Source organism: Drosophila mauritiana, chromosome 3L (assembly GCF_004382145.1).
Source record: "Drosophila mauritiana strain mau12 chromosome 3L, ASM438214v1, whole genome shotgun sequence".
NCBI lineage: Eukaryota > Metazoa > Arthropoda > Insecta > Diptera > Drosophilidae > Drosophila > Drosophila mauritiana.
This window is the reverse complement of record NC_046669.1, coordinates 6,551,432-6,576,704: the sequence shown is the minus strand read 5'-3', so window position 1 is coordinate 6,576,704 and position 25,273 is coordinate 6,551,432. Positions and strand designations below refer to the sequence as shown.

Sequence of the window (25,273 nt, the reverse complement as noted above, 5' to 3'; positions counted from 1 at the left end):
TTTTTACAAATTTGGCACGCCTGCCCATAAAAATTGGTTCGAATAAAAAAAGTGTGAAACTGCAAATGGCGTCGCCTTGGTTAGACGAGTTCTTGACTCGATTTGGCATACCAACGATTAGCATAGTTTGCTGTCCAGCCACACACACTCTACTCTATACTAGCTACTACATTGTATCTAACGATAGATATATCAACTGCAATTTGGGGCGGCCAGGGGGGCGTGGCCCAGCCGCACGCGTTGCAACGGAAGTCCAGCTCATTTGGCCAGCGAAAGAAATCGAAAAACGCGGCGCGAGCGGAAGGGATTTCTTTTTTAAACGCATCCTGGACACACGTTCGAGGACAACTTCATTGATATATGGTTTGTTTTTCCTCCTTTTTTTAGACCCATCCAAACTTCCTGTGTGCAGCCTTTTGTTTGCCAGCAAACGGCCACCGAAAAAGTGTAATAAATATTCTCGAATTTTATTCCGGCAAATGGTGGGGGTTCGTTTTATGAACTCGTCCAACCATTTTCGAGCACGCCCAGCTACCAGCCATTAAAAATATATAAGAAGTATTTTCAATAATTAAAAACGAGTTGCTTTTTATCGATTTACAACCCCCCAAACAAATAATAAATAAGACCAATAAAACCCTACAAGGAACTACGAAAAGCTGTTAAATATTATGAATCAGGTCTGATTCGTTGAGAGCCCCACGCAGCGCCACCCATGAAAAGCAAAGAAAAAAGTCTGTAAAATTCCATTGATTGGTTAATTTCTTTCATAGTTTTCTCGATTTTTATGAGCCCACAAAATGTCTTTTGTGGAATATGCTCCCTCAATGGCGAGGCGAATATGTTGACAATAAACAATGGATTGCCAGTGAAGTGGTTGAAAGTTTGATGAAGTGAGATCGCATAGCCCGATATTGGAATAGTATTGCTCATAAGACGAGAGGGGTGAGCCATTAAATACCAATTTGTAGGCAATCGTAAAGTCATAAGAGGATAAATCACAAGAGTGGAGGTTGAAAAGCTGGCGAATAGCAGAAAATTTTTCTATGAATACGGGATTTGATGATGATTGGCTTAGAAACTTCCGCTTGATGTATGAAATTGGGCAGTAAAAGTTGAATAACATTGTAAATAAGTTACAGAACTATTTGTTGTGATTAACCATATCAATCAATCTTAATCTAAAATAAAAAACCAACACCTCCGTTGAACCTTTAACTGTAAAAGTGCTTCTTCTGGCTTAAAGTGTTGAACCCTTTGGAATTTTCTTAGCCCGCTACGTGACCAAATTTCCGAGTCCCGGTCACGCGCATCCTTAACACTTGTTCCCGATAAAGTCGCAACAGGAAGAGCGATTTCCACACCTTACGGATCGCTTCCAGGGAAAACGGAAGTCATCCTCCAATTGCCTTGTAGTGTGGCCACAACAGATTATCCTCAGCTAATAAAGATCTTCGGATTTTTAACACCACACGTAGTCCTTGGAAATTTTCTGGCTAATTGAGTTATGAGGCAAAACAAGCCAGCACCCAAAAGATCGATTACGATCGACGCCCAAAAACAATGTTGTTTACAATTTTTCTAGGTAAAATCGGAGAGTTTTGCACGTGTGTAACAGGTAAATTCCGTTGAAATCTGTCTGGAAAGTGAAGAGAGAGAGTGAAAGTGTGCCCAGCAGGAAGATCTTTATCCAGCATCCTTATCCTTATCATATTGTTATTATCCTTGAAACGGGAGAATGCTGATACAGGTGGCGCCTAACGGTTGTTTGAGTCATAACATCCCTATTTTATTTATGTGTGTGTGGGAAGGTGACACAAGAGATAAAGCAAACTACCAGGTGAGCAAATTTTACTTACAAATATTATTTTAACTGCTTTGTATTTTAAATTCTTGATTCTCGAACGCTTTTAATCACCAGACTCTAATCATCTGCATATTTATTGGCCAAAGTGGGAATCACAACCCTGTCAGAGCAACTTCACAGCATGTAATTGAAAAATTGCGGCTTTTGCAACTGCATTTCATTTTCCAACTGACAGACAAACAAAAAAATCTCAGCTGCAGCCAATGAAGTTTACTATTTTTTTTTTTTTGCCTTTTCCCGTTGGAAAGGGTAAGAAACTATTCCTCGCTCGAGAGGGCGACTCAATTATGAGGAATGGTTTTTGGTTTCGGACTCCCAAGCCCGAGCCCTGCCGCAAACATTCGCATCAATTATGCATACGCCAACGCACACAAAGGACTCGGACTCGGCGCAGCTCCCGAAATCCTTGCTGCCCCCAGGATTTGAAACTTGCCTCAGTTCAGTTCAGCTTACCGCATGGCAAATTCGACGAATTTCCTGCGGTTTTCAAGCATTTCACTTGGCCTGAAAACGTAGGGCCAAGCCTCCTCCTCCTCCTCCTCGACCGCAAACAGCATTGGTCGAATTCAATTTATTGTAAATGTGCAAAAGGATTTGTTGCGGATCGGGCAGCCCGAGAATGCGAACCCCAAATGCAGCTGTACTCGAGGCGAAAACTGGGGGAACAGTTGTCCTTCTCGTTAACATGGCACATCCGCATGTCAAAAATGTCGCACAAAAATCAATCGGACGGCCATTCTGGGGTCCACTGGGGGTCCAAAAGGGAGGGTCAAGCGTACCAGGAACCCTGGTTGAAAAAAGACAACAAAAAAAACGAAATACAACAAAAATTTAAACAGAAATAAAAACAAAAAGCAGGCAAAAGGCAAACCCAAGCCAACTGAAAAGCAAATTAGCAATTCCGATGCGACCATTTATATTGTTCATTCTCATTGTTGTTGACGATCGTCTGATCGCGTTTTTATTTTTATTTCATTTTCTATTTCCCCCTTAAGTGTGTATCAGTGTGTAAGGTAACAAAAAGAAGCTCGCTCGGTTTTTTTTTTAAATTATTCCGCCGTGTAGTTGAAAGCGATCGGTTGGAAGCAAACGGATTTAGCTGTTATCAAGTCGCCGGCGAAAATGCAAATCAGACGCACAAAAGTCAACCGAATGGCGAAATGTTAGGGGCGGCAATGTCTAATTTCTGACTAAAACTAACTAAAACCAACAAAGACGACATTTTCACTTACCTCGCACATTTGTCAGGCGAAGAACGACGAGGAAGTTAAAGAGCCATTTATGCTCCAAATGTCAGCAATCAATAATACTTGGAAATATTTCAGTCATGCAAGCTTGTATCCCCGAAAAAGCTACAAAAATGTTTGCGTGTTTTGAATTTCTTATATATGGGGCTTGTCATTAGGAGAAAAATGGTTATATTTATTTTAATTTGGCTGAGTTTGTTTATCGGTTAAGGTTTGGAGAGGGCCACCGTGTAGATTATCCACAGAAATATTATCTGGAAATTTAAGAAAGTCCTATATCCATGATTTACTTTCTTTAACTCCTTCAAATATGGCATGCAATTAATCATCAATCTGTTTTATTTAAACGTTACTACAAGTACTCTGTATTTGATTTATTTATACATTTTATTACCATAATCCAGTTTTATTTCCATATGCGCGATAAATCATATACATTTTTTAATAAAGCAGTAATCAATTTAATTTTTACAAACTCGCTTTATTTGATACATTTACACTCGAATATATCATACAATTTAAAATTTGCATAATTTTACTTTATTGTTGAGATCTAGTTTTCCTTAATTTGTTTGAAATGACTAATGTGGTGAATCTAGGCCACTCAATATTTTCCAGATTACGCTTACATTTATTTTCACAGATTTACCCATAACTATTTTATGATCCTGTTGGCGCCACAGTCGCACATAAATAACTCATAAAAAAGTGCCCACAACAGCAGCCCGCAGATAATTCAACAATTGTGTCTACCGAATGTTTTTTACGATCCGCAACCGTTAGGAACCCGAAGATCACTTTCCCCTCGACAAGCGGTAATAAATTAATCAAATCTCGAGCTGGACGTAATTTTTCCTGGGAAAATTGCAGCTCACACCTACACAGTAAAATGGATGGTATCTTGAGGAATATCGAGGATCCGCTGTAAATGATTTGTTTGACAAGAAGCCAACCAACTCAGTGGGATGCCTTTGGCCGGTGACTTCGCAGAATCCGCATCGTATCTGAGCAAATGATCGGGAAATTGCTAGACAAGATCTCAGTCGCCAGTTGTCGCCTGTGTGGCCATCATTAACCTTTGACCTCACTAAATGGCCACGGGACCACAGCGAATGTCAAACGTCATGGCCACTTATCGAGTGCGGACTGTTGTCCCTGTGATCTTATTAGGCATTTTCGGGGTTCTCGGACGCAATTATCACCCCCGCATAAAGCGAAACGTCATCGTTGACAGCCACGTCATTGTTGTCCCGTCCGAAAACCAAAGTCCTTTGAACTATTTGTTAATGAAAAGGCAACACTTTACAAAAGATTCTGTGTAACTCGAACAGAAAAAGGGGGTCAATTCAAATGACAAACGTTCGATAGTCCGAGATATGATATGCCTTGAAAGCCTAATTAAATGACACGTTCCAGGGAAATTCGATTCAGGCGTGGCTACATCGAAACGTTTTAACTGATTGCAAGCGATTTAACTTCTGTAGTGATAAATTGCTTAGAAAATTCAAAGTCATTCTAATTTCACGAAATTAGTGAGATTTTTTGATGTCCCCAAATAAACCAAAAATGTAATTTATCCACAAGCTTACCACTAATCGATAATAACAATTTTGAAATAAATTTGTTTATATATTTTTTTCTTTGTTACTGTAAACTTTTTAATAAAAACCCAAAAACAAAACACTGAAAGTGTTATAAACTGCTTGCAATTCAAGTTCGTGTTTACTGCTTGCCGACAAGTAGAACACAGTATACATATGTATAATGTAATAATGTTTTACTGTAAAAAACAATATTAACATTGTAAATGTAGAATGTAATGTACAAAAATATAGTTATTTTGCTTAAGACATCTAAGATGTATTAACAATAATAATTTTAAAAATAGTGAAATTACGATAACACAAAATAAATCACGAATTATTTATTATTTTTTTGCAATTCTGCTTAAATTGAACTATGCGCTTAAAGTGTCATTTAAAAATCTATCTAAGAATCTCAATACTGAACAGCAGCTGTATCTGCAAAATGCATGTGATGTAAATGGAATAATAAATCAGGGATAATAATATGATTATATTGGTATTTGGTCAAGTCCAGCTGAAAGCTAATAAAGCTCCTTAGAGAAAGTTGCTTTGCATTAGTTTCTCCTTGCTAGGGAGATATAAAAATAGATTACTCATACTGAAAGATAGTTAGTAGTGAATAATATATGGGAAAGTGTAGTGACCGTATGTTCGCTAAGCGAATGTTGGAAGAAAAAATTGCAGGAAATATTCAAATCTGAATGTGTCGATAGACTTTCAACGCAAAAAAAGTACAAAATCTATCGAGTGTTAATACGAATGAACTGCATTGCCAAAGACCCATCCCCACACAGCAACAGTTTAACAATGCCGACTTTTAATTCCCATGGCAACTTAGGAAATTCCGCCGTCGTTGTTTATTTTGGATACAAATTTTAGATAACACTACAATAAATCAAAATATTTAAAATATAGGAATAAAAACTAAAAACAAAGAACTCCTGTGAATATGTGTCACCTAAATAAATCAATTTTGTACACATAAATTTGGCAAGCGGTATACCTTAACTCGATATATATTCTAATTTTCTAAGAACCTCAAAAACGCAACATAGCAATAGTTAGCAATGCCGACGATCCCGAAAAGGGAATACAAGCCCAATGGTGGTGGCAAAAGCTCAGGAATGGATTTCCTCAGTTCCGGCATCAAGGGAACCGAGGTCACCGAGATGCAGCTCAAATGGCACGAGAATCCGTGTCCAGCGCCACCATGCAAACAGGCATTTTGGTGGGCCAGCCATCCCAAGCCGATCAAAATCAAAGGTTGCCCCAAGTGAGTATCAAACAGAAACCACCCAAAGAATTTCCCATGCTTACCCTGTAACTTAAGTCAGACAAGTAAAGTTTGGAAAAGTTAGTTACTTTATTACTATAGTCTATATTGATTTAATTTATATTAACAAACTTTCATAAATAAGAAGTTAAGAAATCAACTCTATATATAAGTATGTTTTAAGTCATGTATGTAGGTACTCGTAATCTAATGAGTATCTTATAGTTGCAAAACCATTGCCTTTTGTAACGCCTTGGATGGGAATTTTCTACACCTTTATATGTCTACCCACCGGGGTCAATGGAACCCAAGACCAAAAACGAAAGTCATAAATTGCGTAAATAAATTATTAAACGCTGGCCGTGTTCGGTTGATGGTCAATACAATGGCCCGACTAAAGGACACGCAAACTCGGTACGATTTTGAATAGAAACATTCGTGTCCTGAAGGGAAACAATAGAAGGAGCAAATTATTAGGAGTGTGGAAGTCGTTGAGTGCTTAAAACTAGAAATTGACGCACTACTATCAAAAAAATATACAAATATATCTGACTACCGATAATGACGGGGGCTGGACTTGGGTCGGATTAAGGTCAACCAGGGAATATGGATGATCCCAAAATATGATAAAAACACAATAAACTATAGTGTATCTATATCCGGTTGTAGTAAAGTGCTCATTCTACTCTTAAGCTAAAAATCGAATATATCTAATATCTAATCATATATTCTAAAATATTATTGTAGAACATACGTTATAGATTGTATATGTTCAAATTAGGATAAGAATGAAGTGCTTTAGGTCAGTCAACGAATTTAATCATATAGAAAGTATGATTGAGTGAAAGAAAACAACCTTTCCTAACCACAGGCTTAACCAAAAGCTTTTGGACTTTTGATACATTCTTGGCAATTCCAGTTACGACAATCTTTCATCTATTCACTGACCTTTCTTCGTTGCCAGTAAAAAAGAGTGACTCCTTGGAGTGCCAAGAAATCTACTTAATTATGTTTAGTTCCCTGTTGAATTCCGCTTATCAGGCAGTCCAAGCAATTGACCTTGGCCATTGACATTAGCTGGGAGGTGTTCCAAGTAATAGAGAGCCACCCACCTCCGATTTCAATGTCAGGCAGGGAAATGCGTGAAGTCATCTCCAACAATGTGACAGGAAATGTGGACACCATCGAAGCAAATTCAAGGTCCTCCGCCGGGCAAAACCTTTAATTGGAGACCCCAACGAAACTACTTGGGTAGAAAAAAAAAGCTCTTATGCAAAGTAGAATTCCTGGGAACGTGGATTTGGCCATGCCAATGCCACCGACTGTTAACAGTTCGCATTATTATTGCAACACCTGCCCATCAGGTGCCTCAAACTGCGACGCAAGCCTCGCGATACACTCAGAAAAATTTTAAAAATATGTTTATATATTTTGGTAACTAACCTGATGCACGCACGCGGAGTATTGCTATTTAAACTTATATATCAGCAATATGTATAATTTAAATATGCAATTTTCTATATAAGCCAATTGCAGCACCTTAAGGATATTTTTACCAAAAATGTCCTTTGAAGTAACAGCTCAATTCTTCGAAAGCTTTACGAAACCAAGTCGTCGGGGGCAGTAGGAAACTATATGTTCCACATATTTTTCCAACTGCACGACGACTGCTGACCACGGGCCGAATCCAAAGTCGAAACCGGGTCCGAGCGCGAGTCCCACGAGTCCTGCGAGTCCTTTGGTCATTTGGCGTTTGCCATTCGAGCCGTGCGGTACGTGTTCCGCGACGAAATCAAACAATCAACCAACGAACGCAACACCTGAGCGGCGGACAAAAGGGAAAAATATAGGAAAAGTATTGATTAAGTTTTTCGGTGCGGCGGGTGAGAGAACCGTGTGGTGGCTATTTATAATGAACGAGTGGACCGGCGGCCGGGAGCAGGGATAACCGAGACGGTAGCGGAGACCATGCCAGAGACGGAGCAGCAGCAGCACCCAGCACACTCACATCCTGAACTTAAGCCAGATCCACAGCCAGTGCCCGAACTGGAGCACTTCACCGACAATAGACCGAATCGCGTGCAGAACTTCTCCTTCGCCAGCAGCTATCCCTACGCACCAGGACGCGTCTCGTCCAGCTCCAATTCGAACACCAACTACAGCTCCTCCAACTACAACGCCGGCGGCTTCAACGTCCAGCGCTATCAGAGTCCCTACAATTTCCAGCACGTGGTGACCAACGCATTCTCGGTGCTGCGCCACCAGCCCTCCGAGGAGCCCGAGTTCGATTCCTATCCAACGCGACCCCAACAGGCCATCGTGCGTCCGATTAGACGTGAGGCGGGCATAGCGGATAATCGGGATAAGCATGTAGCAGAGCCAGCTGGGAATCCTCCACAGCGATCGCACTTCTCGCGCAGCAACCAGGAGGTGCGCAGCTTCGCCGATGAGCTGAGCCAGAAGCTGCGCTTCCTGGCGCCGGAGGAGCAGAACTACGGCGGTCGCCAGAGCGCCAATTCCGGCGCCTGGATGGATCCAGCGATGTCGCAGCGACCACGATTCGAGACCACAGTGCCGCAGGGCATCTTCCTGCCGCCACCGCATGAGGTCCAGATGATACCGGCCACCATGCTGAGGAGGCATGTCTACGCCTACTCCTCATATCCCATGATCCTCCAAGGGTATCTCACCAAGGAACCCGGCACTGAGAGCAAGGAGCAGAAGGTGACCGCCACCCGGCTGAACGGAGTGCGTGCCACGGCGGCAGTGGCGGCGGCCACAGCTGCGGCCTCCAAATCCTCGCGTAACGATTCGCAATCCCTTGCCGGTGGACTCCACATCACCAAGGCTCAGTTCCAACAACAACTGCAACAGCGTCGCTCCACCAGCAACAACAACAACAGCAACAGCAGCAGCGACAAGAGGTAATAAAAAGACCAACCCCCAAAATGGTATGGGTGCTAAACTTGGAAGTAAAAAAAAAGGTGGGAAGTGGAAAAGGTCCGACAACTGACCAAGGCAAAGTGGGCCAAAATATATTACCATAAATTCAAATGAGTAATACGTACGTACCTTCACTGCCATTCCGCAATGGAACCAGAACTCAGCTCCCCACTTCGGTTCCTACTGCCTTTATCGATTGACATCCATCCAAACAATTCAATTACAAATAGGTTTGGTGGTTTAAAGAGGCGAATTGAATCCTTTAAGGATCTAGGTGTTATCTAAACTGATATAGATTCAAGTTGATACCTTATTGATCTTTTTTAAACTTTACTAGGACACGCAAATAGAATGGAAGGCTCTTGATCAGCCAAGTTTCTTGTGTGGCACGCCCACTTTCACAATTAACTCTTTAACAATTCAATTAGAAATGCTTTTCCAATAACATTCGGACATTGTAAATTCCCTGAACGGTTTGATTAATTTATTTAGCGCATTCTCGAATGGAAAAACTCGTTTGGCTTGCATAAAAGAACATGCGAGCAAATGGACAAAGGGACAAAGGACCCTCGAATGTGTCGTGCCAGCGGAGAGTATCCCATATTCCCAGCTCGGTGCTTAAATAATTTAAATCAAGATTTCGTAAACAACAACAATATGCACCCATTGTACCAAGCACAAATGGAGGGATATTAAGTTCAATTACCACACCAGAGAAGAAGGACACCTATGGCACAATAGAAAACCAAAAAAACGGGTCCTGTCGGTCGTTTTTACCCAAATGGGATGTTGTTCGGCCAAATGGGCTATATTTTTTATGGGTTACGAAATATGAAACATCACACAACGATTAAATAAAGGAGCTATTGGGGAGATAACTAAGCGGTTCTCACTATTTTATAACTAAAAAAGGACACACTTCACTTAGATTTTCGTTCAGGCCATATATCCCTTATACGGACATCGCACCAAGGGTTCCCCCGTTCCATTTGCTGATGACTGTGGTCTGTGCAGACCCAGACCCAGAGAAATGTTGTTAGACATTCGCCAGCAACTTCAATGTGACTTCCTGTTTGTGGGCCAAAAGTAGCTGCGAATTTGCATAGGTCACGAGTTCAGGTGCCAAGTTCTCCTAGTGCAATGTCTGACTATGTTATATACTACTTCTACTTGCAGTTAGTATGTATGTATGTATCAGCCATATAGCTAGAAATGTAAGAAATGTTTGTTTCCCCATTTACTTGCCGGTGCAATACATATAAATTAGCAAGTCATAAATTACTCAGCCACCGCGGACTGGACTCGAGCCACTTTAAGGTGGCTTTAAACTCTGACCCAAAAGTGTACTGAACTTTGGCGAAATTGATTCGAATCGGAGATGACCTGACAAGCGGCCTGCGAGGGCGTTGGGAAATGCACAAATTTGATGTTTATCGCCTTGATAGTGCAACAGATTTGGGTCTTGGCATATGCAGCAAAGTGCACTGAAAATGCAGAAAACCAGAGCTAAATAAACGAAATATTTAAACTTTAATAGGAATAAGTTCATAAATCTATAGATGAATCTTTCTCTTACACTTTTAACTTGCTTTTCTAGCAGCACTTATAAATAGTCTTAAAACATAGACATCATATTTATTAGAGAACTTAAAACATAAATATCATATTTATTAGAGAACTTAAAACATAAATATCATATTTATTAGAGAACTTAAAATATAGATATAATATTTACTAGAGAACTTAACCATTTATGCAGTAATACTTTTAAGTTGCATATTTAAGAACCTTTCAAAAAGTCTGCAGCTTTTTTGCTGCATGAGCAGTTTGTTGAACTGGGTCGAGGCTTACTAATTGGTGGCTCCCACCTGGGCAACTCCATGCTCGCTCCTCCTCTTTGCTCCTCTTGCAGACCCGTCGTCCCGCCGCCGGAACCCTACAAGAACGTCATGTACGACCGTCGCGTCATAAAGGGCAGCAACTTCGGCAACGCCTCACTGGTGGTAAGTCCCATCAGCTCAGTCCAGCTCAGCTCAGTGCCCTGGCAGCCCTGACCTGCGACTAATCCACTTTTTGTTTCCTCTCCAGACGGATGTGGATCCCTTCGACAAGGCCGCCGAATTGAGGCGCCGCAATATGTTGCGCAAACGGACGATGCAGTGCCGCAATCAGAGAAATGTCCTGGGCACTCCGCCGCCGGTCAAGGGGCGGAAGCACGAGACCATACAGACGGAGAAGTATCTGGAGAAGTTGGTGCAGCGTCCGCCGGAGTTCACTATCGACACGCAGACGGACCTGTTCCTCGAGAAGCCGCCGACGCCTCCGTTCATACCGGCCAAGGTGGGCGTGGATGTGAGCACCGAGATCGGTGAGGGCGAACTCTTCCACTTCGATGCCGAGGCGCAGCCGATCATCGATGTCCTGGTGGACGCCTGCATCGAACAGAGCATGCTGGAGGTGGCCCACGAGATGGAACTGACCAGTCTGCGACGCAAACAGGAAGAGTACGTATAAAACTGTGTTAAGTTATCTTCAGATTGCTATAATGGCGTTACCCACAGATTCCTGGCCCAGAGGGAGGCGGAACTGGCCGAGCTGCGCCGCTTGGAGGCTGAGGAGCTGCGCTTGCAGGCGGAGAAGGAGCGTCGCCTGCGCCAGGATGCGATTGCCAAGGAGCTGGACGCTGAGATGCAGAAGAGCGTGACGGCAGCAAAGTTGCTCCAGGGACACATTGCCAGTCTGGTGCCGGAGGTGCTGGAGAACATTGAGCCGGCCAGCGATGCCGTCAAGAAGGAGCAGCTCATGAAGAGCGTCTGCCCGTGGCTGTCCGCCGAGGTGGCCGAGGAAGTGGGCCATATTGTGGACTCGCGCGAGATCCTCACCGCCATCATTCAGGAGATTATCAAGCAGCGTGCCGAGATCTATGCCGGCTACAAGGAACCTGAATCGGAACCATCCGGACCGGATGCGGGCATTTGTGAGGAGGAGGGCTGTGCCATCGATGAGATGGAGGCGTGTCCCTGCGAGTCGGAAACGGAAATGGAGGAGTGCCCCGAACCGCCGCCACCGCCTCCTCATCTCTAAGTGATTGCGTTCGAGTTTTAGTTCATACACTCACACACATGTAACACTAACACACACACACCTGCTATTAAATCAAGGTTGGCTGCAACTTTGTTGTTGTGTCTGGTGAAGAACAAAATTCGCCGCAGGATTCGAATCGAGCCTGGGCGCCAAACACAATTGCATAGCGGCGGCGGCGAAATGGCATCGAAAAAATGGAATGGCTAATTGTAAACTGGATAATTGTTAAAGGTTTTTGTGTTACCGAAAATTCAACCAATAAAGCTCAACAAAATAAGACGAACAAAATGGTTGTTAAATTAAATTAAAATATTAATAGAGCCAACCAATTTGAAATTTCAGTGTTACCCTTCTGCTGTGGCTTGGTATTTAAGGGGTCTGCACGTACGGTCACACTGCACGTGACGTCACATTGTTTTTTCCCTGCTAATTTAATGAATCACCACTAAACGAATTTCCTTGTTTTCACAACTAAATCGGCAGCCCAGGGTGTAGTGAAGATGTTTTCCAGCGGCCCCAACTACAACAAACTGAAGACAAATCTTCGATTGGCTCTCAATCGCCTGAAATTGCTGGAGAAGAAGAAGGCGGAGCTGACGCAAAAGTCCAGGAAGGAAATAGCCGACTATTTGGCCACGGGAAAAACGGAGAGAGCGAGGATTCGCGTGGAGCACATCATCAGGTGGGTGCAGGAATATATGAGCCATTGATATCCCTCCATATATCGTATATGTCGTACATCATAGGGAGGACTACTTGGTGGAGGCGATGGAAATGGTGGAGATGTACTGCGACCTGTTGCTCGCCAGATTCGGCCTGATCACCCAGATGAAGGAGCTGGACACAGGGATCGCCGAGCCGGTGGCCAGCTTGGTTTGGGTGTGTCCCCGCCTACAGAGCGATATAGCCGAGCTGAAGATCATATCGGACATATTTGTGACCAAATACGGTCCACAGTTCGCCGAGCAATCGAGAACCGCCACTGGGGAGCACTATGTGTCCGAGAAACTCATGCACAAGCTGACGCTGCAGGCACCACCCAAGCTTTTGGTGGAGAATTACCTAATTGCCATTGCCAAGAACTACAACATCGAGTACGAACCGGATCCGCAGGTTATGCAGGAGGATCAGCCACAGCAGCCGCATCTGATTGACCTCTCCGATCGGAACAACTTGAGCGGAGGCGGAGGTGCTGGCGGCGGTGGTGCTGCACCGCCCCAAATGGGCTTCATTGGCTATCCGGCCATGCCAGCACTGCCCGACATGCCGATGCCACCGAGCGCAAAGCCCTTCAATTACCCACCCTTCGGTGGAGGTGGTGGTGGCGGCGGCGGAGGAGGTGGAGCTCCAGCCGGGGCATATGCTCTACCCCATCCCGTGCAGGCACCGCCGCCGTTCGCCTACAACATACCGCCCAATCAGCCGCCACCGCATGCAATCCTGCCAGCCAAATGTGCCGAGGAGAAGGATCTGAACACCAACTTTATCGATGTAAGCATACTTGTCTAATTGTCTTATTGCAACACAGATGGAAAGGTGATATTTATAGTTAATGCAGTTGCAATCACATTAGTTATAAATTAGTTTAAAACGCTGTATTAGTAACTATTCGAGTATAAGCTAGTTATTGCGCCACCATATCAATCGCTTTAAAGACGGTTTTAACTAACATCTTAATCTATTGGCCTCATTAAGTGACACTTTCGATTGCAACTGCAGTAAAGGTATACATATATCCTTTATGAAAACTAGTTAATAGTTAAGCTTTGGCATGTTTTGCATGAATCTTGGGCTGTTGCAGCGTGAAGCGAACAACACGGATGGCTCGGGCAGTCCGGATGAGAATATTTTGGTAGGTTATCTCTGTGTAGAATGCTGTTAAAGCCAACAACTAACTCGCTTATCGTTCTGCTATCGTCACTAAACAAACGAAAAACGCTTCTGTGGGCTCTCCTCCACCGCTCTTGTCTATTCTCTGTGTAAGTCCAGTCATGCAAGTGATTCATAGTTTGCTGTCCACTGTTATCATTTTGCTCGTCTCGATGTTCCCTATTGATTTGTTATGCCAGTGTTTTTATTTTTTATTTGCCTTATATTTTCTTTAATTTTGCCTAACAGCGCCCCAAACCCGAAAATGATCCGCCGCCGCGTTACACCTCCATTAATCCCGTAAATCTCCAGGTCAGGACATTGGATTTGATCAAAACCAAGCACTTACTTTATTATAACTTTTAAAGTATCAAACCTAAGTTTTCTGAACATTTCCAAAAATTGAAATTGAAATATGATTTGAGAAAACTATTGTAAGAAACCCCGATTAACACAAAATTTTGCAATTTACATTTTATTTACCTAATTTTATATGGCTATCAAGCATCAGAAAATTAGGTTTCTTTAGGTTTTTAAATATTAAGACATTTATTAATTTGCTTACTTCAACCTTCGCAGAACGCCAATAAACCGAAACCACAACCCCGATCCAAGCTGCCACCGGGTAATCCCACGCTACCAAGTGCTCCTCCGGCGTTGGACTTCCCCTCGCTGCCCAACGTTCCCAACGATCTGCCTGATATTCCGGGCGCAGGTGCCGAGAAGAAGGACGACGAGGATGAGATTGATTTCGATGACCTGTCACGTCGCTTCGAGAACCTCAAGAAGCGAAAGTAAAGCTGGGCAGCAGATCATCTTTTTAAGTCTACAGTATATTTGTTATAATCTCTGTCCTGTTCTACATTAATAATCACATATATGTGTAAGGAACTAACTATTGATCATTTGGTTTTTTGGATTAAGTAGTTGGCCAGTTGAAACTCTCAACCTTGGTTCTCATAATCGCAATCTTAATTCATCTAAAAAAAAGCTTTAAGATTAAAATAATAACAGATATAATTCTGTGTACTATCAGCTTTATGTTTCACATAAATATCAACAAGATTACAAAGAAAAACAGAAGATTTGAAAGGGGCTCTATTGCCTAGAAGATTTCCTCGCTCTCCACAACTTCCTTCAGCTCGAGCAGCTCCAGCAGTCCCTTGCCCTTCGTTTCGTTCCTCACCAGCTCATCGATGACACGATATTGGCCAGGATCTATGAGCAAGGTTAAGTGCAAGGTGGCCTCATCCCATTCCTCGTGCTCCACTGCGTTGGCCAACTTGACCACCGATTCCTTGAGCTTGCCACCGCCCTCCTTTCCAGCGAAGCTAACACGCAGCTTCATGCGCGACCTCTCGATGGGCATATGGTCCTTGAGAATCTTGATGGCCTCCAGTGTGTTCTGCTTGGTGTTCCTGTTCATCTTAACGGAGAAGTGGGCATCCTTCAGGGATTTTTCGATGATGGAGGCGGGATATGGACGACGCGTCTCTGGATTCACACACAACGCAGCCACGGAGTTGACTATACTATTTAGCTGCGTGTCCAGACAACTTTGGCGCTCCTTTTCCGACACCTGCAGTTCTCCTTTGCTCAGGATCTCCTTGCAAATCTCAGTCTCGTCTGTTTTATTGAAGGCCTTTTGCAGCTCGTCCTTTTTGGCAGCCTGTCCTTTGGAGACATTGGTGAACACGGTATGGGTTTGCAGGACCTCATCGATGTCCTTTTCGCTAAACATATATAATAAAGCAATTAGATATAAGTAAAGCGTATTTCACAATGTGCACGTGTTGCATTTAGCGACTGTTACCTGTTGCTCCTCCACGAAAGGACTTTATTTTTATAGCAGGCTATCTCAAATCGCTTGCCTCCTTTTTTTAGCCTCACAATGGCGACATTTGTGAGGCGTATTTGATTTGTGGGCGTGAATATTTTGGACATTGTTGTTAATATAAAAGCTGCGGAATTAGCGATGTGCAACTAAACCAAAACACTTTCGATCGAACCATGCGATAAATGGCAAAAAACCAAACATTTATATATCACGTAGTTGTGAAATCATTGAAATTTCCTTAGAGTTACAATTTGATGCAAGTTTTTGTCACAAACAAAACTGCATAATACCTTTCTATTAAAAATATACTTACAATGAATATACTTAGATAGATTTTATTTATTTTTATATATCTCATTTGTTGAAATGTTTTTCACTGCCACCCACAATTTTCCTAGCTATCGAGTTTTTCTGCCTATCGACGATTTGCCATCACAACAACGGTGTTGTTGTTCCCTCGCCTCTCTTCTTCTTCTTCTTCCTCACCCAATTCGCCAGAGCGCGCAGCAAACAACAAAACACATAGTGCTCAAAACCGCGATATCAACGGTCGCTAAAAATCGTTATCAATCGCGTTTCGCTAAATAACAGCAAAATGTGGATCAAAATCATGGAAATCACCGAAACAGCGCGTTCAGTGCGAAAAACTAAAGATTTTAAGAAAACTCCAGTGGCCCGACCGTTTAGTGGTCCCTTTAAACTAGCTACATGCCAAACAGAGGTACCTCTAAACATTAGGCGAAGAGGACGGCACAAGGCAGACATCGATAAATCAGCGGCCCAAAGCAACTCTGCAAAATGTTTATAAACAGCTGATGAGGCCGCCAGGTGGCGCTCGCGTTCCGGCATTGCCAGATGGAATAAATACCAAATGCTGCCTTTAATGGTGAACGCCATTTTTATTGCAAGAAAGAAAGCCACGGGTTTCGAGCAAAAACGCGAATAATTAACGTGTGTTTATTGTAAAAAGACAGCGCGATTATGATCTAATCAAAGAACAACTGTATCGAGCCGAGGGCACAGCGATTGGCTCCAAAAAGTTGCCATTCTCGTAAGATTAACGGAGGTGTGTGGGTTGAGAATGCCAACAAAAAAAATTAGGCTCAAAAAATTACCAGTAATTGTATAATAAATGGACCTTAAAAAAGTTAAATATAATGAAAAATTTCCAAGGAATTAGTTTATTCAATAGGTCAACCGCATATTATTCAAGTTTCTGCTCGCAAAATGATATAAATCGCATTTTTCAACTGCGATTTTGTGTGTGTGTTCTTGAGGGCTGTGTAAAAAAGTCTCAAAAATGCAACGCCTGCAAAAGAGCAGAAATTCGTATATTTGCATGTTTAAATGCCACAAAAGTAACAAGACTTGTTTGCATTTTTATTTAATTTTAAACTTTATCACTTATATTCCTTACCGAGGTTCTATTGGAATAAATGTAAAGGAATTTACCAAGTCCTCATACTGAGACGCAAAAATATAACCTTAAAGAGTACACAAAATGTTTAAGTATCTTAATTATGCTACATACGGTGCAAAGTTTAACAAGTTAACGTTTACTTTATCTCAGACATAGGTGCATTGTTGTTAAAATGTAATTTAATTACAATATTTAATACGACTTGTAAGAAATTGCATATAATTAAAAAAAAATATTCCAAAAATAACTAAAGAAAATTGTATTGAAAATAAGATCATATTAATTAAACTTTAAAAGTATTTCCAGCTGCCTTGAAATGGAGCAGTATATTGTGCCCCTGGAGGAGCCCGTCTACTCCGATTTGCAGGTAGTGCAAGTGCCCCAAGATGAGGTGGGGGTGAGTAGTATCCGAAGCCCTCGGTGAACAGCCAGCTAATTCTCTGTTCCTTTCAGTCGCTGGTCCTACAGGATGACCAGCAGCTGGTGTTCAATGACCAGCAGCAAGTTGTCTACCAAACGACTGCTCCAGCACAATATCAACAGCCCCAGCAGTCTGCGGCGCCCACATACCACATAATCGGTGGCGATGATCTTGCCCATCAGCAGCAACAGCACCAACAGCAGCAGCAGCAGCAACAACAACAACCGCAGCAGCAGCACCAACAACAGCAACAACAAGTTGTAATGCATCATCAGCAGCATCAGGTGCAGCAAGTGCAGCAGGTTCACTATCAGCAGCAGCAACAGGAGCCCCAGCAGCAGCAGCAACAACTGCACATGGAGCAACAGCAGCAGCAGCAACAATATGTGCAGCATCAGCCGCAGCAACCCGCCATCCAGCATACGCAGCAGATTTACTACACTTCCGAGCAAGTCCTGCAACCAAATGCCATAGTGCAGCATATGCAGCAGCAGAAGAAGCAGCAACAAGTGCTGCAGCAACAACAGCAGCAGCAGCAACAACAACAGTATCAGCAACACGCACCCGCCTACCAAGTGCAGTCGTCTCCCCAAGGGCAAGCCCAATTACTTCAGAGTTCCCAGCAGCAGCATCAGCAAGCGCAGCAGCCACAAACGTTGCAGCTGCAGACGTCGCCACCCCAACAGCAACCGCAGCAGCACCAGCAGATCGTCTACCGCATGACCACCACACAGCAGCAACAAAGGCCCTTAGGGGTAAGTTAGGTTCCACATAGCCCTGTACTTATCTGTCACTTCAAACATAATATAGATTTATTTTAAATCCTAGATGCTCAACAACACGCACGTGATTGTCCAGCAGCAACCAGTATTGATCCAGGGTCCGCAACATCAGGAGCTGATTATGCGACAGGCCATACATCCGTACAACAATCGTGTAGTTTATGCCACTTCACCGCAACAGCAGCAGCAGCAACAACACGTCATCCAGCAGCACGTACAGCAGCAGCAAGTGCAGCAGCATCAGCAAGTCCAGCAGCAACAACAAATGCAACTGCAGCCCACGACTCAAACAGCCCATTTGGTGCAGGCTCGTGTGGTGCCACAGCAGACCCAAAATGTTGTCTACCAGCAGTTGCAGGTGCAAAAGGTGCAGCCGCAGCAACAGCAGCAGGCGCCACAGCAGCAGCAGCAGCAACCGCAGTTGGTGGCTCAGCAGCAGCCGCAGCTTGTGGCCACCTCTGCTGCCGGTGGCACTCAACTAGTACGCGCCTCGTTCAGGAAATCCGCCCGAGGTGGAGCTGTGCTGGCCAGGCCAGGCACACTAATTACCACCAGGCCTACACTGACGCCCACAACAATTGTGCGGCAAGTTCGACCGCGAGGAGGAGCAGTGCCCGGCGGACTGGTTAGGAATATGCGACCTGCGGGCGTACGACCCACTCGAGCTCAGTTGGTGGTGCAGACTAGCGCCAGCGGCGAGGGTCAGACCATGCTAGTGACTCAGGGCCAAATGAAGCACATTACCATCAGCACGAATCTCGGCCAGCCGCAACAACAGCAGCAGCAGCAGGCACAGCAGATGCAGCAGCAGCCGCGCCACATCTACCGCACTCACATGGTAACCGATGGAAATCCTCAGCAGCAGACGCCGCAACAGCAGCCGCAGCAGCACCAGCAAATGCTAATGATGCGCCATAGTCCTGTGCGTTACAGAGCTCCGGTGAGCTCCGCTGTCGCAGCGCCAGTTCAAGCGCCTGCTCCTACGGCCGCAGGTGGTGGGGTCCAAACTAGTAATATAGGCATGGATTTGGAAGAGCGCATCCAGGCGGCAGTGCTGAAGAAGGAGCAGCAGAAGCCCCAGCCACAGGCTCAGCCGGTGGCCCCCAATCAACTACAGCCCATGCAGATAGGAACGGGGACTACACTGACCACTTTCTATCCAGCAGGAGCTGCCTCGCAAGAAGAGGAACAACAGCAGCAACAACAGCAGCAGCAGCAGCAACAACAGCAGCAAGTGGTGCAGAGTCAGGCACAGGGAATACGACCACCCAGTGGAGCAAGCATGACTTTGGCGGAGTACAAGAAGAGGCAAACCCTGTCGGCATCACCGGCTCCAGTTCCGCCTCCAAGTCCAGGACTTGCGGCCATGAGAGCCACTGCACCTGGAACCATGGTTCGCCCAACGGCTAAAATAACACCCACGCAACATGCTGGCGCCTTGCCCCCTGGCACTAGGATCATGCAGCCACAGAGGCAAGTACCAGCCGCAGTGGCGGCTCCACTTTCAGCGCCAGCGGCGGTCCCGCAAGGATCGTCCGTGATGAAGACATCGCACAATAACTACGAGATTCACTCGCAGCATGTTCTGAATAACCGAGCCGGTCAGGAAATCGCCGAGCGCGATAAGAATAGTGCCAAGATGCTGGTGATCCTGGCCAGCGGAGAGCAACGTCTGATTACCTTTACGCTTCCACGTGAGTCCTGCACCGTGCAGGATCTCCTTGAGCAGGTCGGCGTGCCCTTTGACCACAACACCACCATCCAGTGCGTCGAGCATCGCGGTGCCAATGTGGACTTTGTGGTCACCGTCGGATTTACGGTGCACGAGTCGGCCAGCGAACTGATTTCACGGGCGGAGGAGAGTCTGCAAATGAACCGATCGCAGGAGAATCAAGCTGCCGCCGCCGGAGCAGCAGCAGCAGCCAATCCCAATCCTGCCACAACGAGTGCCTCGCCTGCCTATGCCCAAGCGAATGCCGCTGCCGAGCAGGCGAAACGCGAGGCGGCCAGTTCGGCAAGTGGGAACACAGCTGTGGGGGCAGTTTCCTCCGCCGGTTCCGCTGGAGCCACTCCGTCGGAGGGCAGGAAGCTGATCGACGGTTTTCTGGCCGTCTGCCAGCTGTGTGGATTCACTGGCGTGGATCACGCCCGCTGCGAGCGGTGCAAACGCGTCTTCCCGGAGCCGCCAAAACGCAAATCCTACATGCCCAAGAACAGTGCTGCATCCTCGCCAGCCTCGTCGTCCTCCAGCGAACCCGTGTCTGCTGTCCCAACGGCTGCGGACAAGAAACGAGAGTTGGCGGCAGCTAGATTCAACAATAAAATGGCTGGAGCTAACTACGCAGTCGGAGTTGGAGCTCGCGGACGCGGATCCATGGCCATGCGAGGTGGCAGAGCCAGGGGAGGCAGACGGGTGCCCGAAGTGGATCCCGTGGTGCTGCTGAGCAGCGAGGATGAGGCCGACGGGGGCGAGGGCACCTCGGACTCGAGCAATGTAAGTTACTCCTGTCAATTGCTTTCTATGACTCGCATTTATTTATTATTTCGTTATCCCTTGCAGCAAGCAACAAGCAACTCCAAGCTGAACTCCAATGGAAATCTCCACGAACTTTCCGCCGCCTTTCCCTGCGAGCCAAATCTACCAGAGATCGATGAGGAGCCCTTGTACAAAGGTAGGATCTAATTATAACATTCAAAAATCAAACCAGAACTTGGGTTAATGCTTTTTATTTTCTGAAAATCTATCTATTTCCTTAGATAGATAGTTCACATATGAAAATGCGTTACAATATTCATACAAATTTTAATTTATGAGATACAATTTGTGACTAATGTAGTCATTTAGAATTCTTCTAAATCTGATAATTACATTTCTGAGATACATTTTTGACTAAGAAAAGAAAACAGATACAAAGAATCTCTAAGATACGAAAACCTCTTAAGGTCGATATACATTTTATTAGGATGTCAGATACAAATAGTGTTACAGTATGCCCGTATATCAAATTATTATAAAGATAATTTAAATTTATTTTCAAATCATATTGAAGTGTTAGATTTTTGAGAAATTTTAATAGTTTACCAAAAATGCACATAAAACATTTAGCTATTTTTCGCAAATCTATTTATTTTTCCGCCAGATCTAGCAGTTTCTTAGCTAGTAGCACCACTAATGTATAGCAATGTTGTGTGTGCAGTTATTTTGTGTTGGCAATGCCGCAGGCCAAGAGTTACGACGTTTTCCCCGCCAGGTGGAGCTCCGACCAGCAAGAGCACGCCATTTTTACGCTCGCCGAAGAAGAAGCAGACAAGCAAAGCGAATGCGTGAAAACACATCGTTTTCCTCATTCTTTTGCAATTTTCTCAGAGTAGCTAGGTTTTTAGTACTCTATATTTAATTACTTAACGACACAGAGTAGACGAAGCATTCTACCGCAATGAACGATGAAGGTAAATGTTGGGCGAAATCGAAAACTCGCGGGTGAATGAAAAATGTGACTAGTGGCCACGAGGAAAATGGTGCAATTAAATAACTACTACGAAAATTTTCCAACCATTGCAGATTTCTCCCGTGGCGATGTTAGGGACTTGTCGGATGTACCCGAAGCGGAGCAGTTTTCCGCCTCCTTGAAATGCAGCTGCGTGCGTCTGGTGCCCTACAGATTCGAGATTACCGAGCCGGTAAGTATTCAGTCACCCCCTCTTCCAGCACCCCTGCCCTTGGAATGTGTATAATACAATGGACGACTAATTGTTTATTTGTAATACCACAGGTATGCTTCACCACGAAGGGCGTTCGCATCGCTGGCATCCTCAAGGACAAGGACGAGAAGTTCGAGCTGAACATCCACAAGCAGGAGGTGATCAAGGTGATAGCCCACTTCGGCAACATTGAGCCCGCCCAGCCACTGGTCACGTTATATCTCCTCAAGACGTGCGCCGAATACGTAAAGAACCAGCTCAAGCTGCCCGAAGATCAGCATCACGAACGTGAGTTTCCGTCCATTAACAAGCAATACTATACTATATTGTTTCATTCATCGTTTTGCTCACCAGTACGGTACTCAACTAATCAATGGTAATTAATTCTTGCAATTGTAGAAACCGGCTTCAAGACGCACAGCTATCACACTCGCCGTCTGATCCTGTTGTTCGACAGCATATCTGTGTCCGCCCGTGGTAATATCAAGTCGATGTTCAGCTGTGTGGACGAGATATCCTCGACAGATGCCGCCGAGATTCTCGAGAGGATCGCTGACTACGATCGCAAGACGCAGGACAAGAGCTCGCAGCCACCGCCGCGCCAACTGAGAGCAGACGAGCAGGTTAGCCTGCTGATGTATCCGCCGAAGGGAACGGGAGGCCTGTGCATTCGCATGGAGGACTTCGTGTGCCTCACAAAGGAGTCCTACCTCAACGACATCATCATTGACTTCTATCTGCTCTGGCTGAGGAACACGCTGATTCCGGAGCCTCAACGCGAGAGGACGCATATCTTCAGTACATTCTTCTACAAGAGACTCACAACGCTAACGCGACCAGCGGACATGAAGCAGACGGCAGCACAGAAACGTCACGCCAGGGTGCAGAAGTGGACCAAGGGAGTGGACATCTTCGATAAGGATTTCATTATAGTTCCCATCAACGAGCAGTCGCATTGGTTCCTCGCCATCATTTGCTACCCGAACTTAAAAGGACCCGTCACGTTCGATACGAATCAGCCTGTGGAGCCGCAGCAGTTGAAACGTCCCCGAGGCAAAAAGGTGGCCCTGCAGATTGGCAACACCACCATAACCCCGCTCACGAAAAGGGCAGAGGGAGGGCAGCTTCCAGCAGCTCTGACAGCGGAAAACGTGTGCCGGATAGCAGACGATGAGAGCGAACGGGATGAGGCCGAAGGCGATGAGAGCGACATGGCCTCGGAGGACAGTGAAAACTCGAACTCGGCCAAGGAACCAGCGTCCACGCCCACCTCCACGACAGCCAGCACGCCCAGTCTACCCAGTTCGCAGCCCACAGCCACCGGACCAGCGAGGAATATTGCATCCGATGATGTGCCCGCCGTAAAGCAACCTCTAATCCTAATCTTTGATTCGCTGGCGGGCGCATCGCGTAGCCGCGTGGTGGCCACACTGCGAGATTATCTCACATGCGAGTACCGGGTAAAGAAGCCGGATGCGCAGGCGCACGTCTTCAACAAGGACAATATGCCGGGCCACTGCGTCAAGGTGCCGCAGCAGAACAACTTCACCGATTGCGGCCTGTATCTGCTGCAGTATGTGGAGCAATTCTTCGGCGAGCCAATCAGAGACTACAGACTGCCCATCAAGCAGCTGACCAACTGGTTTGACTTCCTCACAGTGACGAAAAAGCGCGAGGACATTGCCAATCTCATACAGCAGCTGATGGACGAGGGCAATCAGCAGCAACGCCTCATTCTGCCAGTGATCGAGTTCCCCACGCTGAATGGCCAGTTGGTGGAGTATCCAGAGGACACGGAGAGTGCCGAGTTCGAGGAGGAGGAGGGTCATGACGACGAGGATCCAGCTAGTGAATTGGTAAGTCTCTAAAAGATTTATAGCTGCCGCATCACGATCGCTAACTATAATGTTTCCCTCAGCACGATGAAAACAATGCCGGCACCGACATGGAAGTGGACCCCGTGAACGAAGAGCCAGCGCTGGCAGGGAAAGCCGCCGCAGTAGCACCTGCGCCCACGACTGCGGCAACGCCCACGGGTAAAAGATTCGTGCTGAAGCGGCGCCTGCACAACGGAGCCATCTCAACTCCGAGCAATGGAAACGGCGAGGCTAGCAGTAATGGCGGTGCACTGATACCCCAACTGGTGAGCACGGCGACGGCGACGACGACGGGCGTTTCCTCCGGAGTTGCTCATTTGGCGCCGCGTGGGCCCAGCGGTGGACTGAAGATCCGAAAGATAGAGCCGTAGCACCAAACGATTCTCGCCCTGCGAGCTCGCGATCCGGATGCGCATATGCCCCACCTGCCTGCGCTGCTCCAGCTGCCACAGCTGCGGCACCACCTGTAAATACGCCATTAAATTACATCGGTTATTCAATTCTATGTATCTAAAAATTTGCCTCTTAAACTATACTAAACTAAAACTATAAATAAAGACTAAAATACTATGTATGAAATACAAGAAACTGGTATTTGGGCTTTTTAAGCGACGAGTATTGATGGGAAAATCATTGGGACTGAAAATGAATTCTATGTTAATTCACATTAATTTGGATTAATTTCTGAAATTTCAATGAATTTACAACTTTGAATAACTTATTAATTTCGAAAAGCTATATTTAAATGTATAAAAAAATAAGGGTTTCAATATATTACAGTAGTGCGTTACTTGTTTGTTCTTGGGGAGGCTTTTCAGCACCACTATATTTTACAACAAATTTCGTGGTCGCCCTTGCCCAAACCAGTTTCGCATGCCTCGCCATGTAGGCTAGAATCGCCATGTATATGGCACCTACATGGTGGGACTCCCCGAGGCACGTTTATGAACAAAATGCAATTTCGGCAGAAATGCGCTTAAATTAGCTGCAGACTTTTGCAAACATTGCATTGCGCGTTCAACTAGAATTGCAGCATTGGATGGTTTTGCATAATTTTGGTTAATCTTTAATTGATAGCCCCCCACCCGCGATTTATGCCATGTAGTTACTTTAGAACATACATGACGACCTACATGGTGACTGGCACGCACACATACGCACTCGTGCGTGTGAAGCAACAACACACACTAGCACGCCGCCATGTAGTTAACGGGCCGAAAAGTTAGGTTAGACTCACAGCTGCTCACGCGAAGGAGGGGTGGGAAGGCAGGAAAAAAAGATTGTTGGGGGAGGGGTGCGGAAGGCGAATGGCAAGCAAAAAGCGACCGGAAGAAAGAAATCGATCTATCGATAGAGTCGCGGAAT

The 25,273-nt window shown here is 45.3% G+C and overlaps 4 protein-coding genes across 13 annotated transcripts; 3 read left to right on the top strand and 1 right to left on the bottom strand.

Annotated features, from left to right (window-relative positions):
• The first annotated feature begins 5,659 nt into the window (after positions 1-5,659).
• On the top strand, positions 5,660-12,278 carry LOC117141382 (radial spoke head protein 3 homolog B). 2 transcript variants are annotated; one of them, XM_033304794.1, is made up of 4 exons: positions 5,660-5,973; positions 10,829-10,919; positions 11,005-11,420; positions 11,478-12,278. In XM_033304794.1, the coding sequence occupies exons 1-4, from the start codon at positions 5,768-5,770 to the stop codon at positions 11,998-12,000; spliced, it is 1,236 nt and encodes a 411-aa protein (XP_033160685.1). In that variant the 5' UTR covers positions 5,660-5,767; the 3' UTR covers positions 12,001-12,278. The 2 variants fall into 2 exon arrangements, with proteins under 2 accessions (XP_033160685.1, XP_033160684.1); XM_033304793.1 differs by lacking the exon at positions 5,660-5,973 and adding an exon at positions 7,731-8,897.
• Positions 12,279-12,392: 114 nt separating this feature from the next.
• On the top strand, positions 12,393-14,764 carry LOC117141927 (IST1 homolog). 5 transcript variants are annotated; one of them, XM_033305659.1, is made up of 5 exons: positions 12,395-12,682; positions 12,747-13,491; positions 13,802-13,852; positions 14,119-14,181; positions 14,449-14,764. In XM_033305659.1, the coding sequence occupies exons 1-5, from the start codon at positions 12,501-12,503 to the stop codon at positions 14,665-14,667; spliced, it is 1,260 nt and encodes a 419-aa protein (XP_033161550.1). In that variant the 5' UTR covers positions 12,395-12,500; the 3' UTR covers positions 14,668-14,764. The 5 variants fall into 5 exon arrangements, with proteins under 5 accessions (XP_033161556.1, XP_033161550.1, XP_033161551.1 ...); XM_033305665.1 differs by lacking the exons at positions 14,119-14,181; positions 14,449-14,764 and adding an exon at positions 13,990-14,095 and having other exon boundaries at positions 12,393-12,682; XM_033305660.1 differs by lacking the exon at positions 13,802-13,852.
• A 125-nt stretch (positions 14,765-14,889) lies between these two features.
• Positions 14,890-15,950, bottom strand: LOC117141928 (ribosome maturation protein SBDS). The gene is made up of 2 exons (XM_033305666.1): positions 15,683-15,950; positions 14,890-15,602 (listed from the first exon to the last, which is right to left on the bottom strand). Exons 1-2 carry the CDS (start codon positions 15,811-15,813, stop codon positions 14,975-14,977), a joined length of 759 nt encoding a protein of 252 aa, XP_033161557.1. The 5' UTR covers positions 15,814-15,950; the 3' UTR covers positions 14,890-14,974.
• A 241-nt stretch (positions 15,951-16,191) lies between these two features.
• LOC117141925 lies at positions 16,192-24,482 on the top strand. Of its 5 annotated transcripts, none has more exons than XM_033305656.1 (9): positions 16,192-16,772; positions 17,433-17,493; positions 17,580-18,302; positions 18,376-20,823; positions 20,890-21,001; positions 21,892-22,010; positions 22,103-22,319; positions 22,431-23,887; positions 23,950-24,482. In XM_033305656.1, the coding sequence occupies exons 2-9, from the start codon at positions 17,443-17,445 to the stop codon at positions 24,277-24,279; spliced, it is 5,457 nt and encodes a 1,818-aa protein (XP_033161547.1). In that variant the 5' UTR covers positions 16,192-16,772; positions 17,433-17,442; the 3' UTR covers positions 24,280-24,482. The 5 variants fall into 5 exon arrangements, with proteins under 5 accessions (XP_033161547.1, XP_033161545.1, XP_033161548.1 ...); XM_033305654.1 differs by having other exon boundaries at positions 17,433-17,523; XM_033305657.1 differs by having other exon boundaries at positions 17,424-17,493.
• The last annotated feature ends 791 nt before the right edge of the window (positions 24,483-25,273 follow it).

Coding starts and splice junctions, on each gene's coding strand:
- LOC117141382 (XM_033304793.1), top strand. CDS start 7,942: ATGCCAGAGACGGAGCAGCAGCAGCACCCAGCACACTCACATCCTGAA. Junction 8,898..10,828: donor AACAGCAGCAGCGACAAGAG/GTAATAAAAAGA, acceptor CTCCTCTTGCAG/ACCCGTCGTCCCGCCGCCGG. Junction 10,920..11,004: donor TCGGCAACGCCTCACTGGTG/GTAAGTCCCATC, acceptor TTTCCTCTCCAG/ACGGATGTGGATCCCTTCGA.
- LOC117141927 (XM_033305659.1), top strand. CDS start 12,501: ATGTTTTCCAGCGGCCCCAACTACAACAAACTGAAGACAAATCTTCGA. Junction 13,853..14,118: donor GTCCGGATGAGAATATTTTG/GTAGGTTATCTC, acceptor TTTGCCTAACAG/CGCCCCAAACCCGAAAATGA. Junction 14,182..14,448: donor TTAATCCCGTAAATCTCCAG/GTCAGGACATTG, acceptor CAACCTTCGCAG/AACGCCAATAAACCGAAACC.
- LOC117141928 (XM_033305666.1), bottom strand. CDS start 15,813: ATGTCCAAAATATTCACGCCCACAAATCAAATACGCCTCACAAATGTC. Junction 15,603..15,682: donor CTTTCGTGGAGGAGCAACAG/GTAACAGTCGCT, acceptor ATATATGTTTAG/CGAAAAGGACATCGATGAGG.
- LOC117141925 (XM_033305654.1), top strand. CDS start 17,443: ATGGAGCAGTATATTGTGCCCCTGGAGGAGCCCGTCTACTCCGATTTG. Junction 17,524..17,579: donor TGCCCCAAGATGAGGTGGGG/GTGAGTAGTATC, acceptor TGTTCCTTTCAG/TCGCTGGTCCTACAGGATGA. Junction 23,888..23,949: donor AGGATCCAGCTAGTGAATTG/GTAAGTCTCTAA, acceptor TGTTTCCCTCAG/CACGATGAAAACAATGCCGG.